Source organism: Psittacula echo (assembly GCF_963264785.1).
Source record: "Psittacula echo genome assembly, chromosome: 6".
NCBI classification, from domain to species: domain Eukaryota; kingdom Metazoa; phylum Chordata; class Aves; order Psittaciformes; family Psittacidae; genus Psittacula; species Psittacula echo.
The window spans coordinates 74,410,147-74,424,399 of NC_137743.1; the positions used below are offsets into that span (position 1 = coordinate 74,410,147).

Sequence of the window (14,253 nt, forward strand, 5' to 3'; positions counted from 1 at the left end):
CTTTACTTCCAAGAGAAGAAAGGGGTGCATGTGTGTGTCCTGGAGGTCTGTCCCTTTCTCCATACAGCACCTTTGTCTGTTCTCCTGGATTAATGATTTTCTTTGGCACTGCCATTTTGGAAATGCCATGTTATGAGGGAACTAATTAAAGTATGGAGCACATTTTTATTACTTCCCTTCTTCCATTAAATTCATAAGATGGCTGTACTCAGAAAAAACATTCCCTTCCAATCAATGTGACTTTGAGTTCTGGGGTTAGCCTTGAGGATATCAAATGAAAACTACATAGGAATGTATGAGTATTTCCTCTTTAAAACGCTGCTTTTAATTTGGAAAAGCTTTTCATCCCTCTGGGATCATAACCCATTGTATGTAAAGCCTGGTATAATCAAGGTAGATGTTATTGACAAAATGACATATTCTGAACTTGAGCAAGAGGTCACCAGCGATGTTGCTGGTGAGGATTTTGCTCCTGTCACTGAACATGAAGCTCTGCTTTAGCCAGACTGTGAGAGCTGGAATGGTAATGGCCAGCCCACCATTAAACTAAAAGCTCATTGCCCAACAAGGAGGCAGTCATGCAACTTGTGTGGTAAATCAGCAGTTCTGCTGTAGTGTTTAAAATGAGGCAAGGTTTTGATTTTAGAAAAGCCCCAAGTGTCTAGAAAGCCCCAAGACTTGCATATTGCTGACCAAACATTGTATAACGACTTTCCAGGACAGCAGGGAAAAGGCAAGCATGTGAGAGAGACCACTCTGGCCTCTGCCTAGCAGTGGCACAGCATAGCATCTGCCTATGGTGTTTGATAGCAGCTTAGTAGAGATTGTAGAGATTGGTAGAGATTGTGCCACACTCTTGATAGATAATCTGAAACTTGGACTACCTCATCTGCAGTATGGTTTGAGGGTGGTGGTGGGGTTTTTGTCTTTTTACACCTCCTGCAATATTCTGACATATATCTAGGACACTAAACAGATCTTTGGGTGAAATGTGGTTTCTTCCCAACTCCAGCGGCTCCTGTATGACTGTGGGCCAGTCACACCTGACAGCATTTTCAAATACCCTGTATGATTTAGGAAACCATTCAGACTGGGCTCACTCATTGAGAGCACAGACCTGGGCAGCATGGAGTGGACATGCCAAGGTGATGTCCTTTGGGAAGGTGCCAAGCACCTTTCCTGGGCAGGGCTGCACCTGGGAATGGGATGTGATGCTTTGTTTTCTGACTAGTTTACATTCAAGTTCAGTGTAAAATGATGTCTGTAATTCAGGCTACTAGTATGACTGGTTTTGTCGTTCCCCCTGTCCTCCTGCTGACATTTATCTTGGGGAGCACTAACTTGTCTAGCTTTTCTTTAGAAAAATCTTCCCTGAATTTGATTGCCTCATTACAAGAGATCAGGCACGTAATTTCGTATAAAAGAAAAGAAATTACCTACTACTTAGCTCTATGTCATAAGTAATATGTCCATCCTAAGTCCATGACACTGATTCCAGAACAGGCGAGTCTTAAACATCTGTAAAAGGTTTGCTCATCTCAACAGCTCTGTTTCATTAGTCTACAGGGCCTTAATATAGAAGACCAGTGGATCTTATTTATAGTGCATCATGTTCATAGGAGCCATCACTGTAGCAAAAGAGTGTAGGTACACATTTATGCTTCCCTGTCCTTGGCTTTTAACTCAGATCAAGCTCCCCTCTTGTCAGAGACTGTTCGAGGTATAAAGAAGAGTTGCTCAGACAATCAGCCTTGCACTGCATAGTAGAAGATGTGAGATGTTCCCATACGCTCATGGTGGAGAAACAAACTCTGTAAAAGGCACATCAAATGGAAGGTCAAGTCGAATCTCACCTCCTTGCATTTTTCCTGCTGCCTCTGAGGATCCTCTCCTGGGGAGGTGCCGAAAGGCGTGTGTTTCTCTCTGGAAATGTTTGGGTTTGTTGCATTTCACGGGAAGTGCCAGCCTTAGAAACTTGCAGTCTGTTGTTTCTCATGATGGTACCAAATAATAGCTGCTGTATGCCAGCCAGCTAATAATTGTATTAATCACTGCATTATGGGACACTGTTTAAACAGTCTTTATTCGCGGTAGCTCTGTGGTGCCCATTAGCCTATAATTAACTATAGCTTCATGAAATATGTACTGCGAGGCTTGTTTAATAGATAAACTATTCTCTAATTTATTTTAAAGTCCAATGACCTACATACTCAATGCTCAAAAACCCCCTCTTACTAACATTATTTCTCCCCTGAGACTTTCCATCTGAGCAAATCTGTTAAATGAAGTAGAGGAAGCTTTGATCCAAACTAGGCTAAATACATTGGAACAAATGGCTGACACATGCATGTATGCATGTGTATGAGGGAAGGGGGACTTGAGAAGGACCAGAAGAAGGAGGGATGTAATTGTATGGTTTGTGAAACATCCAGATCTTCCTCTTAAAGTTGGAAATACAGAACTTAAGACAATAGTATTTACTTATATGATGCTGTTATTCTATACCTGTGGCCATGTTGTCTGCACACATGAAACCAAAGCGCTTCAGGCTCAGGGACAAATCCTGTGCATTACATGAGGCATAGTGTTCCCACTGAGGTCCCACTTGGAGATGGGGACTGAAGCAACTTCGTATGCTGCTCTGCACATGGGAGAGCTGCATAGGGTGTTTGGCTAGGAGCTGGCCCAGGCTATGTTAACCATGGAGAGGGTTTCTGTCAGTCAGTTAAAAAAGTTCCACAGTGAATGTCTTTGAAACTGGATGTGAAGTGTGTATGACTGGTTTTTAGTAAATGTGTTAGGCTCACCTCTGCCTCTTCTTTTTATTTTTAGAGAGTCAATATCACAATTTTAATTCACCCTACTGTGGAATCTAAAAGCCTATTTATTCAGCAAATAAGACAGGTAGAAGAGAGTTCTCAGTGAGTGGGCTTGAATAGAAGGCAGAGAGCTGTATGACGCCCATCAAACACTTGAGAGTTACATGGTCATACCTGATACCTTTATCAGGAATTCTTCCTGGAGGAGAGTACACACATGGATTTTGGCCATCCTCAGGGCAGAGTCCTTGTGCCATCTCTGTCTTGCACTGCGATGTTTCTTAATACAGCATTCAGGTTTCAACGGAAAAGTTGTAATAACCAAAGCTTGCTTGTGGCAGGTTGTAATGTATTGAGAAATGGGCAGGCGCTGATGGTTGCAGAATAAAGAGAACTATTTTAAAGGAAGTGACATGGTTTAGTGTGTGGTGTCTCTTCCCATTGCAGGGGGTTGGAACTAGATGATCTTAAGGTCCTTTCCAACCCAAACCGTTCTAACATTCTATGAAAATGCTGTCTTGGATGCACCTTGTCCTTCTCTGAAGAGTTTCTAGCAAATCTGGAGGTGCTGAAATGATCTGTGCTCTTCAAAATCCTAGTTGGAAAATAGGTCATTTGAGTCCTGCTTTGCATAAGGGAAACAAACATAACCTCCTTCCTTTCCCCTCGTGCTCATCATCCCTCTTTACTGCAGGCCATGGAGTTGCAGTAAGGACGGTTGGTCAGGCTGTTGTAAGAGTCCAGTGTAAATCACTGGGTTGGTGAACTGCTTCTCTCCTCCTTTGGAGTGCCCAGTGGACTGCAAAGCCTATACTGAATGACTGCTTCTGTTTATATCTCTTTTTTTTTTAGGCATCTTTTTTTGCCAATGTTTTGACATAATAGCCTAAACTAGTAAAATGTTTGGGCGAGTGGCTCAGTGACCTGAGGCTTTTTGAATGAAACAGTTGTGGTGCCAGATACAAAGAGAACTGGGTAAAAACACCAGGCATGTTCAGGCTGCTTGTAACTCTCTTCCCAAAGAGCACTGCTTCCTCTCTGTCCTGCCCTGAGTAGATCCAGGTGAGAGCATTGGCTTTCCAGCCTGCAGATCAGAAGGCAGGACTTACCCAGCTTACCTGTCTAGTGTGTCTAACTGCATCTCTTGGGATTAAAGGAAATAAAGCACAAGGAAGAGGAAGCCCCACCAGCCTTGCATATAGTGAAATTTATAATGGAATAAACTAAACTGATCCACCTTGTTTGAGGGATTCAGTCCCCAGAGTGGGTTAGGGTTAGGAAATACAGGATCGACACTGAATGGTGCCTCCGCTTCAGGTGTGACTGTGGGCAAGTCCAGGCTACTGCAGTGAGGAAGGGGGAAAGAACAATTCTGCAGCATACAAAGGTGTCACCAGTCACTTATAGAGGGCTGGGGCTCTGAGAACAGGAGCATGGCTGGTGAGGAAGCTCCAAAGAAAGGCTCTGGAGTCGGGCAAGAAGGGTGATGGGTGGTGACTCCTCATTTATGTCTAATTCTGGTTTCTTTGGCAAAATTCCCTCAAACTGAAGTGGGATTACAAAAGGGTCCTCTAAGAAGCTTTAAGTTTAGACATAATGTTTTTTTTTGAAGTAACTAACTCTTCCACTTCTTCTTGCTTGTGAACCAAATCCCGGACAGAATTCCTTTTGCAAGTAATTTTCCCTTTAACTTCAGCGAGAGGAAGACAGGCAGCTTTAATTCTCTGTTGGTTATCTAGTGAGACAGTCATGCTGCATTCATCGCTATGGTGTCTGCCCCGTTGTGCACAGACTTTCAATTAGCAAGGGTTCTGGTTTTGGTTTGGGGGGATTTTTTGTTGTTTTTTCCCCCATAGAAAACTCTCTTTTACTGCATGAAACCCTTTCATGCTGCTTGCTTGTTCTATTCTTGGGTGTAATGTGGCACAAGCAGTGTTCTGTTGTGCTCACAGGAAAGAAGGCAGTCTGTAAGGGAAGTGCTTAATTTAATAAATTGCAGATTTTTGGTACATGGGATATTTGTTCCAACAGTGGGTTTTGCACTGCCCAAAATTTCAGTTTCAATTAACTTAATTGTATTCAATAGGCTGAATGAAAAGATTTTAAGTAGCATGTGAGTCAGGCTTTCAGAATGTGTGCTTGTAGGAGGAAGCTGCTGCTTGCTCAGCTGATGAACAGGAGTCCTGAGCATTGGAAGCAAATGCGTGGATATATAGAGGGAGGGAGCAGGAGCTATATGTCTTGCTCATTTTCTGGCGTATTTCGATATAAAGGTTTGATGTGCATGTCATATAAATGGTGGCACTTTGTGGCCACAGGTGGTCGGTGTTTCTCTGCTTCCTTTACCCCATGCATCCACATTCAGCTCCACATGCACATCCTGTCTTCCCTCATAAAAAAAGATACCATAATAAAAAAGAGGCTTTATTAAACTAATGCAATAAAGGCATTTTCTTTGAGGATTTAAGCACTTCATTTTTAATAATAAAAATCAAATTGTCATTGTTGCACCCTGTATAAGTTTTATTCAAATCAGCCTCTAAATGCTTTGTGCCTAAGCAGCTCTCTCCTGAGATGTATGTATTCTAGCATTAGTTAAATGAGGTTAAGAATGAGGCTGTAGGCAGTGAATCTAGAGATTAAGAGATTTCTTTTAAATGAGGGACTGATGTGATGCATTCAGCTACACTGGAGAGTACTGGGAGACAGCTGGTCTCCTATTCACACTGATGGAAAACCAGTCAAAGTCCCTTGAGTTCCGAAGTTCATGTGAACTGACGTGGAACATGGCACCGCACGCTTTGCCATTGGGACAGAAGAGTTGGTCAGGGAACAGGGTGCAAACATGGTTTTGCTTGATGGAATCTGTGACAGAATGGGTATGAAGGTGCTTGGTTTGGCTAATCACTCAAAAAGTTCCATTGATTATCTAAAGCAATTTTGCTCAGCAAAATTGGACTGGGCCCGTTGACCGAGATAAGCATTTTCAAGAGACTTCCAGCAATTCTGCTGCATATCCTAGCTGGTATTAGGAAGAGATGTGAGGGAATGGAATGAAAGCAGTGAGCATTTGAAAATGAGCTTCTGTCCCAAAAAGCTTACAGTTACTTCATATAGAGATTCTTGTTGAGACCTCCATACTTAAAGGCAAGGAGAAGTAGTTTTAGAATTGTTGAATGTCTGTTACTCAACCCAGAAGACAATATTGAAGGTGGGACCTGGAATAATAGAAGAGAGGCAGAGAGATGTTGTGGTAAAAGCCTGCCTTGATGTGGGAAAAACACAGCAGGTGGAGACGTTTTATCTCCTTGAAGGGCTCTGCGAAGTTCGTGCTTCTGCTGCAGAGCTCCCCGGGCAGACCTGCCTCCTCTAGCTTTCAGTCGCAAATAGCAGACAGTTTTTAATACGAACGTCATTTCAGCCTGGCAAAATCAAGCTTCTTGTTGTAGGTTGAAGATACGATTTCAGTGTAGTTCGGCAGGAATGAGCAGCTAACCAGGGGTTCTTCAAGTGCTGCTTTCCATGCTGGAAATCGTCCTTGCATGCTTAACTGGAGGGGGGACAGGTTTACATCACTGATCTTTAAGGTTCATACGTTTTCAGATCCTGATCAGAGTCACATCTGTACCTGATGGGAAGCAGAATAGCTTTTCTACTGAGGAAAAGTACTGGCCTTAGAGCAGTTGGAACTTTAAGTACTACAGGAGCAATACTTTTCTAGTATTTCAGTGTTTTCTCTGTTGCTTTTGGCAATAGCTGAAGTATGGATAGGCACAAATAAACCAAAAAGTATGAAAAAAGTGTTTATGCTTTTTTAGTCCTTCATATATATAATCTCCTTATACAGAACATGAAAACTGAGGTTTAGCACATTAGTCAGGTTTATTTAAGTTTTTGCCGTGGCCAGCATTTTGGTTGTCCCAAGGATATGTTGAACCTTTTTAACCTTAGTGCCTGCTCTTGTAGACATATGGCTTAGGTCTGTATGAAGGGGAGCAGAGCTTCCGTCCAAGTCATCAGACCTGATGTGTGTGAGGTCCTGGCCAGCGCTTGGGAGTGTCCTGCTGCCTGACAGCCCTCATCCTCCTCTGTCCCCAGGACATGGGTGTCTGGGCTGCACTCCAGCATGACCTCCTTACCCCTATACAGATTGCTTTTGAAAAGCTCTGGTTGCAAAACTGTCCTGCATTCGGGCACTGGCAGTGCAGTCTGCTGTCCCATTGAGATCTCATTTACACCCTTTCCAGGCTTGAGCCAAAGCCCTTTGGGAAGAGAGCAGAAAGACTTTGCTCGCCTTCTGTGGGCTTTGATCAAGCCTTGGTGTTGGCCTCGATGGCTGGTCAGTTGGTCTTTTGGATATAGGAGTCAGTTTGAGGAACATTTGCTCTACATTGTACTGCATCGTCTTTCAGAAATTGCTTAAAAAGAGAATTGTTGCCCATGAGGTTTGGGTTGTTTGTGCTGGAAATCCTGTAGTTAATAAAAATAAAAGAAATGAGTTCACAAATGGGGTTTCATCGGATAAGTGCAAAGCAAACACCCACGACAGTGACTTTGCTGGCTTGAAGGACTACATTTCCGCTACTTTGAAAAAACACTGTTAAAATTACTCCTACCTTAAATAGATCCAACGACTTTTCTATTTGGATTGGACATACGCTCCTTTCTCCACCACTGCTATTATTTTTAAAGTCAATTATGAATCCATTGTCTCATTTTAAAAGTGCTGCAGTTTTCAAGGCTAAACCAGACTGTGCCTGCACAGTAACACACACATCGCTGTGAGCATGGCCTGTGAGAGCATCAGGCTTCTCATCAGTTGCCTCTTCAGCAACTGCTTTACAAATGAGGCACTGGAGCAGAAAAGCAAAGATATGGTGAAGCTACATGTCCTAAAATGTATCCTGAGAGCTGCGTTTGGTATAGAAGATCTGTTTGGCTATGGAAAATCAGTTTGAGACTTCCTGATCCCTGAAGATCATCTTCTAGGTGTGCAGAGAAGGTTACTCTGCAAAGTGCCAATTTTTTACTGTATTTATTTTAATATGTGAGATGTAAGTAAGTTGGAATGAGCTAATTTAGCCAATGAAGCTTTATAACAAATGTACGAATGCTGTGGGTTTCCCTCCCTCACCCCCTCCAGCAGAAACATAATTTGCAGAAATGAAAACAGTCCCTGGCTGGCTTTAGGGTTTTCTCAAAACCAGAAACAGTAGGGTTTGTCTGGCTGGGCCGGTTTCCTCACCACACACCTGGTGTGTATCACTTTAAAAAATACATTATGCCTCATTAAATTACAATTAAGTGAAATCACGATCATTTGTTTTTCTGGAAGGAAGATGTTTTGCATATTGAAAGCCTAATTTGTTGCAGGTGACAAAAAGGCTGAACAGATTATTTAATATCACTTTAGTTTTTAGAATGTTGCTCACTGGTTATTTTGTGTATACTTCAGTAGCTCAGAATTATATTATTGTAAATGTTATTGCTCTCAAGATACTTTATTGTCCTACCCTATCGCTCAGCTATCCAGCCACTGTAGTTTACCGGTGGTGTTTATCTTCGGTTGAAGGAGGACATGAGATTTTTCCCTCTGAGTCGGCTTTCTTATCATCTGTTCCGCTGTTTACATGGTTCCTAAGCTGCCAAAGCACTTGGAGGAGCTGCAGAAAAACCCTCTTTACAATCCGGTTTCCTACCTGTGGGCCTGGAGTGGGGCATGGGGAAGCAGGGCTCAGCCCTGCAAGGGGCTGCCTCTGTCACGATGCTGGGGAAGGTGATGATCCCTTCTCCCTGGAGCAGGTACCTGCGTTAGGAGGTGATGCAAAAGATTACTATGTCCCTGCAGCAGAGGCAGGACCCTTGTAGAAGTGAGAGGTGCAGGCTAGGGTTCAAACCCACTGAATCTACCCCATGATACGCTGTTTCTGGTGATGAATCAGAGCCTACAAGCACAAGAGTTGGTGTTTCAGGCGGTGAGTACCATGACCGAGCCACTTGTTCCTGTGAGAATCTGATTTACATAGGGAGTCGATGACTGCACTGAAAAGTAATTGCTGGCAAGCTTTCACATATGTTTCTGCTCTCCATTTTTGAAATTGGACCATAAATTTAGCCAGGCTAAGATGAGACGGAGAATAAGCTGTCTTAGAAATGTGAAGCCCAAGTAGTTTTCAGGTACTGTTCTTTCCACCTAAACTGATCAGCTTTTGAAGTTGATCTTTTCTTTTTAAAAAAGAAGAGATATATCCTTTAGCAGACACAAAAAAATAAGAATTTAGAGCACCTGTGTAACTGATATTTATTTACCGTATTTAGACAAATTTCCACTGACTTTAAGGAAAAGTTCTAATAGGAACTTGCTGTATCGATCTTGGAATCGTTCAAGTCATGGCTTCAAGCTTTTGTGATGTCCTTTTTTGGTTAATCTCCCTCAGCCTGTGAGCCTGGCAAGCTTTGGAAAGCTTTCCAGCATGTCCCTAGCTCTTCTGAGGGATAGTAAACCCTGCGGAAGAAGCCAAGTACAAGCATGCAGTTGTGTTGAGGTTCCAGAGAATACCAGATGCCAGCCCAACACTCCACCTTCTTCATACATTTCACCGGTGCAGACCTTTTTTGCCAACTGGTTTCTCTTTCTGATTCCATTTCTGACTGGAGTTTCCCACCATGGCTCCATTCCCTGCTCCAGTCCTCCTGGTAACTACCTGAAAATTGCAGGAAAGTGTAACTGGAAGTCTCTTAGCTTGATTATGTAGATGAGGAGCTGAAAAGATGGAGCTGTGTGCAGCCTAGCTTCAGGTTGTGTGTGGAGCTTCTTTTGAGCTCTTCAGGCATAAACACTGCTGAAGTAGAGCTTTCATGTATGTGTTTTAATGTAGGTGTTTACTAGCAGTTAGCAGATGAATTCAGATACAGGTAAGTCATTTGCTGGTCTGTTGGTTTTGTCAGGTAGTCTGGTAAATACAATATATGCTAAAAATGTTGGCATTTGGTTAATTGGCCAACTGTAGCGGCAGTGTTTTAGCAAGGCTTTTTGGAGGAGACTCTCTGATATGGAAGAAAATAAACTAAGACTAAATATTACAGGGTTTTGACTTTTGTGGTTAAGATTTTTCTTACAAGAAAGGAGTAAGCCTTGGCTATACTCGTGAGGCAGCTTGCCTTGATCGTGGCTGTAAAGTAACTGCAGAATGCTCATGTCAACAGCTACAGCTAAATCATGTCTGGGGCACTGCGTTCTCCTTTCCCCTGTGGTTGCTGGATGTGCTCCTCTTCACAGCAGCAGGTCGAGGGGAGCCCTCCAAGCTGTGACTGGGATTTCACATGGCTTCTGTGGCCGGCACTGTTGGGAGCAGTGGTGCAGAGAACCTCTGGGTCACAGCAGGCAGGAAGCAGGAACTGCTCAGGGAAACATACTGGCAGAATAGCCTTTTAAAATAAGGAGCATCCAACCAACATTTCTTATGGTATACGTTATAAGTAGTCTCAATGAGCAAACCCCTTTCTTACACCAGTACAGTTAGCCATTGCTGTTACTGCTTTTTGCAGTGAAACACTCATTTGTGAAGTGCTGGATGCAAGGGGTGCCTAGGGGAAGCTGGTGGCGCACAGTGTCCCAGCAGTTTCTGTAGGCCCTGATCCAGGCTTGTGTGTTGTGCCTTTAACTTCCTGTGGAACTGTCGAGTATGTACGGTTATGCAGCAATTTAATCTCATTAGATTTAAGCCTCTTTTAATGACATTTTCATCTCTCCAAGTCTTCCCACCCTCTTTCTTTTTTCTTGGAAGCACTGTGCTCGTTACCTCCTGGAATAATGGCTTGTGTAAAAACTAGATGAACATGGTCTTCATTCATGGTTGTGATGTGAAGCCTGCGGTATCCTAAAATGAGGCATGAAAGAAGAATGGGTTAAATCCCTAAAGCTAGATTTGAAGGCTTTATTATTGCTCTGTTTTTCTCCTCAGAAATGACTGTCCAAACCAAAACGAACGGACTGTAACCAGCTGAACGTTTTTCTTTATAAACCTCCTGCACTGTTTAAATGTCGAAACTAAATTTACCAACCTTGGCAGATTTGTCAAAGATGAACAGGATTGCCAAGTGTTCCCAGCTTCAAGTAAAAAGAGAGATAGAGGGAGAGAGAGAGAGATCTAACAGCTCCTAAAATATTTGCAGCAAGCACCTGGTAGTAACTGCAATTTCTTCTACCCAGTGCACCTACCTTTCTATCCAGCATCTCCATACTCAGAAGCTCATTACAGTGCCAGAATAGGACAGTCCTAAAATAAACCTCAGCCCCCAGAAGACAAATGCTTTCCTACAGAATATCCCCTCTGGGAGAGCCCATGAGATTCTGATGTAGGCTCTCAGTATTGCAACCCAGCTGGTTACACTAAACAAATTTAAAGAAAAAAGGGACAAACTAAAAAAAAAACAACACATGTCTGAGCGTCTTTTTTTTTTTTTTTCCTTTTAATTTTTTGAACCAGGGCTTGTTGTCAGAGATCCTGCGTAAAGAAGAAGACCCAAGGACAGCTTCGCAGTCCCTCCTGGTAAACTTAAGGGCAATGCAGAATTTCCTCAACTTGCCTGACTCGGAGCGGGATCGTATCTATCAGGACGAGAGAGAGAGAAGTATGAACCCCAACGTGAGCATGGTGTCTTCGGCTGCCAGCAGCCCAAGCTCCTCCAGAACTCCCCAGGTAAGATGTGATCCCTCCTTTTCTGTTTGTTGTGTGGATTAGTCCAGGGAAAGAGTTTTTCTCTGCCCTTCCCCTGTCTGTTGCTCCCCTTGTTCAGATGAGGTGTGGAAATCCTTTTGTTGTAAGGTTTTGGAGTGGCTGTTAAGAGGTGTTTAGTGGATTTAAGTGCAACATTGTCATGATGATTCTAGATTTAATCAATGCCATAAATGCAGAAAAGTCTGTAACATCAGTGTCTGAAAGAGTCCATGTGGGCATTACCTATAGGCTGTTGATACACGAGCACTAACTGGCTATTACAGTATCCATTGTAAAAAGACTGCACATAACTTTTTCTATGTGTCAATTACGTTCTGCAAAATACAGAGGAAATTTGTGGGCTTATGGAGAGATTCATATATGTTGCGATAAAAAGTGTGTATTGAACAGAAGTTGACAGTTAATTAGATAGATATTGCTAGAAATCCGTGTGCTCTGTATTATGCATAGGAAATCACATTCCTTGAGTTAGAAGTTTACACGGGTAATTACTTGAAGTACAGAAAGTAGAGATGGGCAGCAGCGTGCTGGGAAGAGGATGTTGCTTTCCAGCTCCAAACCAGCTGTCATCTCATTTGACTTAACTGCATGTGTTTATTAGCATGCTGTTGCCGCCCACTTCCCCGAGTAGGTTGTTTCTTTGCACTAAGAAAGAGCATCCACATACTATACTGTAATAGTCATCCCTCCCTTTCACCAGCCTGCTTGCAGTCCCAGACATATACCCTGAAAAAGCAAAGGTGCTTGCACAGAGGTGATGATTAACTCCTGTCATGATGTTTGCCTAACTTGAGTTTGAAGTTTCTACTGTGCAGATATGATGGGTCAGTTCTAGCACTTCTCTTGATCTTAAATGGCTCCATGTAACCCTCCTGCTTTGGTGCTTTCATAGTCATGTAGCCTGCAAAGTCTTGGGCTGTGTTAGCTGTCCTTAGAATAGCATTACTGAGCACTTCTCATACTGAATTCTGTAGCCACAGCTGCTAAAAATAAGTAAGTGGAGGGGGGTGTGTGGAACGACAGCGTAGTTTTACATGCAAAGTGATCATCCGTAAGGAAGGTGTGTTGATTTTGTAGGAACTGTTGAGCTTGTTCAGTTTAACCCAGAGTTTTGAGTGCCGATTGCCACAAAACATGATGTACAGGACTGTTTCCATTGAAAGCAAGTATATCCTGCCAACCCAATTGTAACACTAAATTTTTATTACATGGGAAACTCATTGTATACCTCTTCTGGTTTTTAGTTACCTTTCAGTGAAAATAAAATTATAAAGACAACTATTTTAATGGTTAAGTAGTGTATCTGCTTTCTGCATTTGTATTTATTCATGAAAGCATTAGCTTATTCCTACTTACATTAATTGCAATAGATTTTACAACTAGAATCAAATAACAGGAGGGAACGGAGAGTTTAGGTGCAATCCAGTGAGAATTAAAATTGTATCTGTTGCCCCATCTCGTTCCTCTGCCAAAATATGACATTTTCCCATGTTTGTAGCTAGAAAATCCTTTAAAATAATGGAAGCTTTGCCTGTCTTTTTAAGAGCCAAGCATTGATAGAAAACCATACTCCAGAAGTATAAAGCAGCCCATCCTTGCTTTATTTTGGCTTGAAGAATCCAGTCGAATATTGTGAGGTTTTCACTCAGCTGAAGCAGCACACAAAGGTTTGTGTACCCAGTACTTGCCTTGTGCCCGCTGGATAACATTTCCCCAGCCCTCAGAGGGCCAGCACCAGTCAGCACAGGTGCTGTTTTGACAACTTGGACACCTCTGCAAATGAGGCTGCTTCCCAGCTCCCGGGCAGGCAGCGTGGCTACTGCGCTTCCCCATATGCCTGGTATTAGTTCTGATGAGACAAATGCCATCCTCATGTGCAGCACAGCGATGCCTGGCAGCATTGCCCCTCCAAGCAGGTATGTTACCTACCCTGGAGCAGAGTGCTTCGGGGCAGCAGCAGTAGGAGCTGTACCGTCCTTTCAGGAATTGTGTCAGGGTGCCGGAGAAGTTAATGGGATGGCATTTGGAAACGTGGTTTCCATAGATACCGATCTTCTGTGGCAGTACTTCTGGGAATGATGCTTGAGTGCACTGGGTAGGAGGAGGGTACTGGCAGATACCTGTGGAAGTGCTGGGGCAGTCATGCAGGCAGGTGTAAGGGCACGCAGAGTAACCTGGCTTGGCTCTCCCCAGCCCCAAGCCCCCCTCACAGGGTGTCCCCTACTTCGCACCTGCCCCAAGGGTTGAACAGGAGATTGATCTGGCAGATGGGTGTAAGTGCTGTGGGCAAGAGGCTTGGAGCTGTTCAGGGTTATTGTGTGCACATGGAGGTCTCTTTCCAAGTAATGAGTGACAGGACAAGAGCTAATGGCCTCAAGCTGTGCCGGGAGGGGCTTAGACTGGATATTAGGTGAAATTTCTCCACCAAGAGGGTGATCAAGTATTGGAACAGGCTGCCCAGGAAAGTGGTGGAACCACCATCCCTTGGAGTGCTCAAAAACCTTAGTGACATGGTTTAGTGGTGGTCTTGGATGTAACGGTTGGACTCGATGATCTTAAAGGTCTTTTCCAACCTAGTTGATTCTGTGCTCGCAGCCCAGAAAGCTAACTGTATCCTGGGCTGCATCAAAAGGAGTGTGACCAGCAGGTCAAAGGAGGTGATTCTTCCCCTCTACTCTGCTCTCGTGAGACCT

General features: G+C 43.4%; 1 protein-coding gene across 2 annotated transcripts in view; it reads left to right on the forward strand.

Moving 5' to 3' along the window:
* Positions 1–14,253, forward strand: part of SATB2 (SATB homeobox 2) — a gene marked incomplete at its 3' end in the record, with an annotated part of 128,047 nt that overhangs the window by 77,519 nt on the left and 36,275 nt on the right. For both annotated transcript variants that reach the window (XM_080620594.1, XM_080620595.1), the window contains exon 8: positions 11,309–11,521. In XM_080620594.1, the coding sequence (XP_080476720.1) occupies positions 11,309–11,521 (213 nt within the window). The remainder of the gene's footprint in view (positions 1–11,308; positions 11,522–14,253) is intronic.